Source organism: Octopus bimaculoides, chromosome 1 (assembly GCF_001194135.2).
Source record: "Octopus bimaculoides isolate UCB-OBI-ISO-001 chromosome 1, ASM119413v2, whole genome shotgun sequence".
In the NCBI taxonomy this organism is placed as follows: domain Eukaryota; kingdom Metazoa; phylum Mollusca; class Cephalopoda; order Octopoda; family Octopodidae; genus Octopus; species Octopus bimaculoides.
The window spans coordinates 18,905,767-18,907,034 of NC_068981.1; the positions used below are offsets into that span (position 1 = coordinate 18,905,767).

General features: G+C 38.9%; 1 protein-coding gene across 3 annotated transcripts in view; it reads right to left on the reverse strand.

The window, feature by feature from the left end:
• LOC128247021 (leucine-rich repeat and coiled-coil domain-containing protein 1-like) overlaps positions 1-1,268 on the reverse strand; it is a 797,355-nt gene that overhangs the window by 394,121 nt on the left and 401,966 nt on the right. For all 3 annotated transcript variants that reach the window (XM_052965583.1, XM_052965578.1, XM_052965575.1), the window contains exon 5: positions 1,081-1,180. In XM_052965583.1, coding sequence (XP_052821543.1) covers positions 1,081-1,180 — 100 coding nt within the window. The remainder of the gene's footprint in view (positions 1-1,080; positions 1,181-1,268) is intronic.

Consider the following 1,268-nt stretch of genomic DNA (forward strand, 5'->3'; position numbering starts at 1 on the left):
ACCACCACCACCACCACCACCATCAATATTACTCCCTCTTTACCATAACTCCTCCCATTCCTTCATGCAGAATTGTTTCTTGCTATTTTTCCTTATTGACCTGCCTTATAGAGGCACCATTTGAGCGTGGCCGTTGCCAGTACCGCTGGACTGGCCCACGTGCCGGTGGCACATAAAAAGCACCCACTATACTCTCGGAGTGGTTGGCGTTAGGAAGGGCATCCAGCTGTAGAAACCCTGCCAGATCAGACTGGAGCCTAGTGCAGCCATCCGCTTCACCAGTCCCCAATCAAATCGTCCAACCTATCTAGCATGGAAAGTGGATGTTAAATGATGATGATGATGATGATGATATATATATATATATACATACACACACACACACACATATATATGTGTGTGTGTGTGTGTGTGTGTGTGTGTGTGTGTGTATGTATGTATGTATGTATGTAAGTATGTATGTATATAGTTATAGTATATTCTAGAGGGTCAGCCAGATATTAAAACTAATGTATATTGTGAAATATACCATAATCTACCATGTGCACGAATTTCATTAACATTGAGATAGCAGAACCCCCAAAACATTGGGGTGGCACTAATAATTTTGGCCAAGGCTGTACATCCTCTCACAAAGCTTTGGTTAGCTCAGGGATATAGTAGAAGACACTTGTCCAAGGTACCACATTGCAGCACTGACCCCTAAACCGTATGGTTTGGAAGTAAAGTTCTTACCACACGACCAACAGATTCTTTGAGTTTTTATCAATTACATCCATTCACAAACTTTTTGTTGGCCTGAGGCTGTAGCAGAAGTTACTTGCAGTTGTGGTTGAACCTGAAACTATGGTGGTTGGGAAGCAGACTTATTAACCATTCAGCTTTTACCATTACAAGCAATTCCTTTGCCCAAGAGTAATGGTTTCTTAATCTCCAATCCCCAAATTCTTTTCACCAGTTTTACAAACCTTAAAAGGGTGTTGTGTGCTGTCCTTCTATCATGGCAAAGCCATAAAATAAATAGATAAATAAATAAATAAATAAATGAATGAATAAATGCAAATAAAAAAACAAACTTACCTCCAACCGTTGAAACTTTCTCAATGAACAACTGGCATTTTCCCAACAGTTACGTTCATAAGATTTTATTTCTTCTCTCAATCGTACACCAATCGCTAATCTTTTGAATGTTAAAGAAAGACATTTATGTAGATGTGTGAGTATATATATATATAGCGAGACTTTCATGTGCATATGATGATGTATAT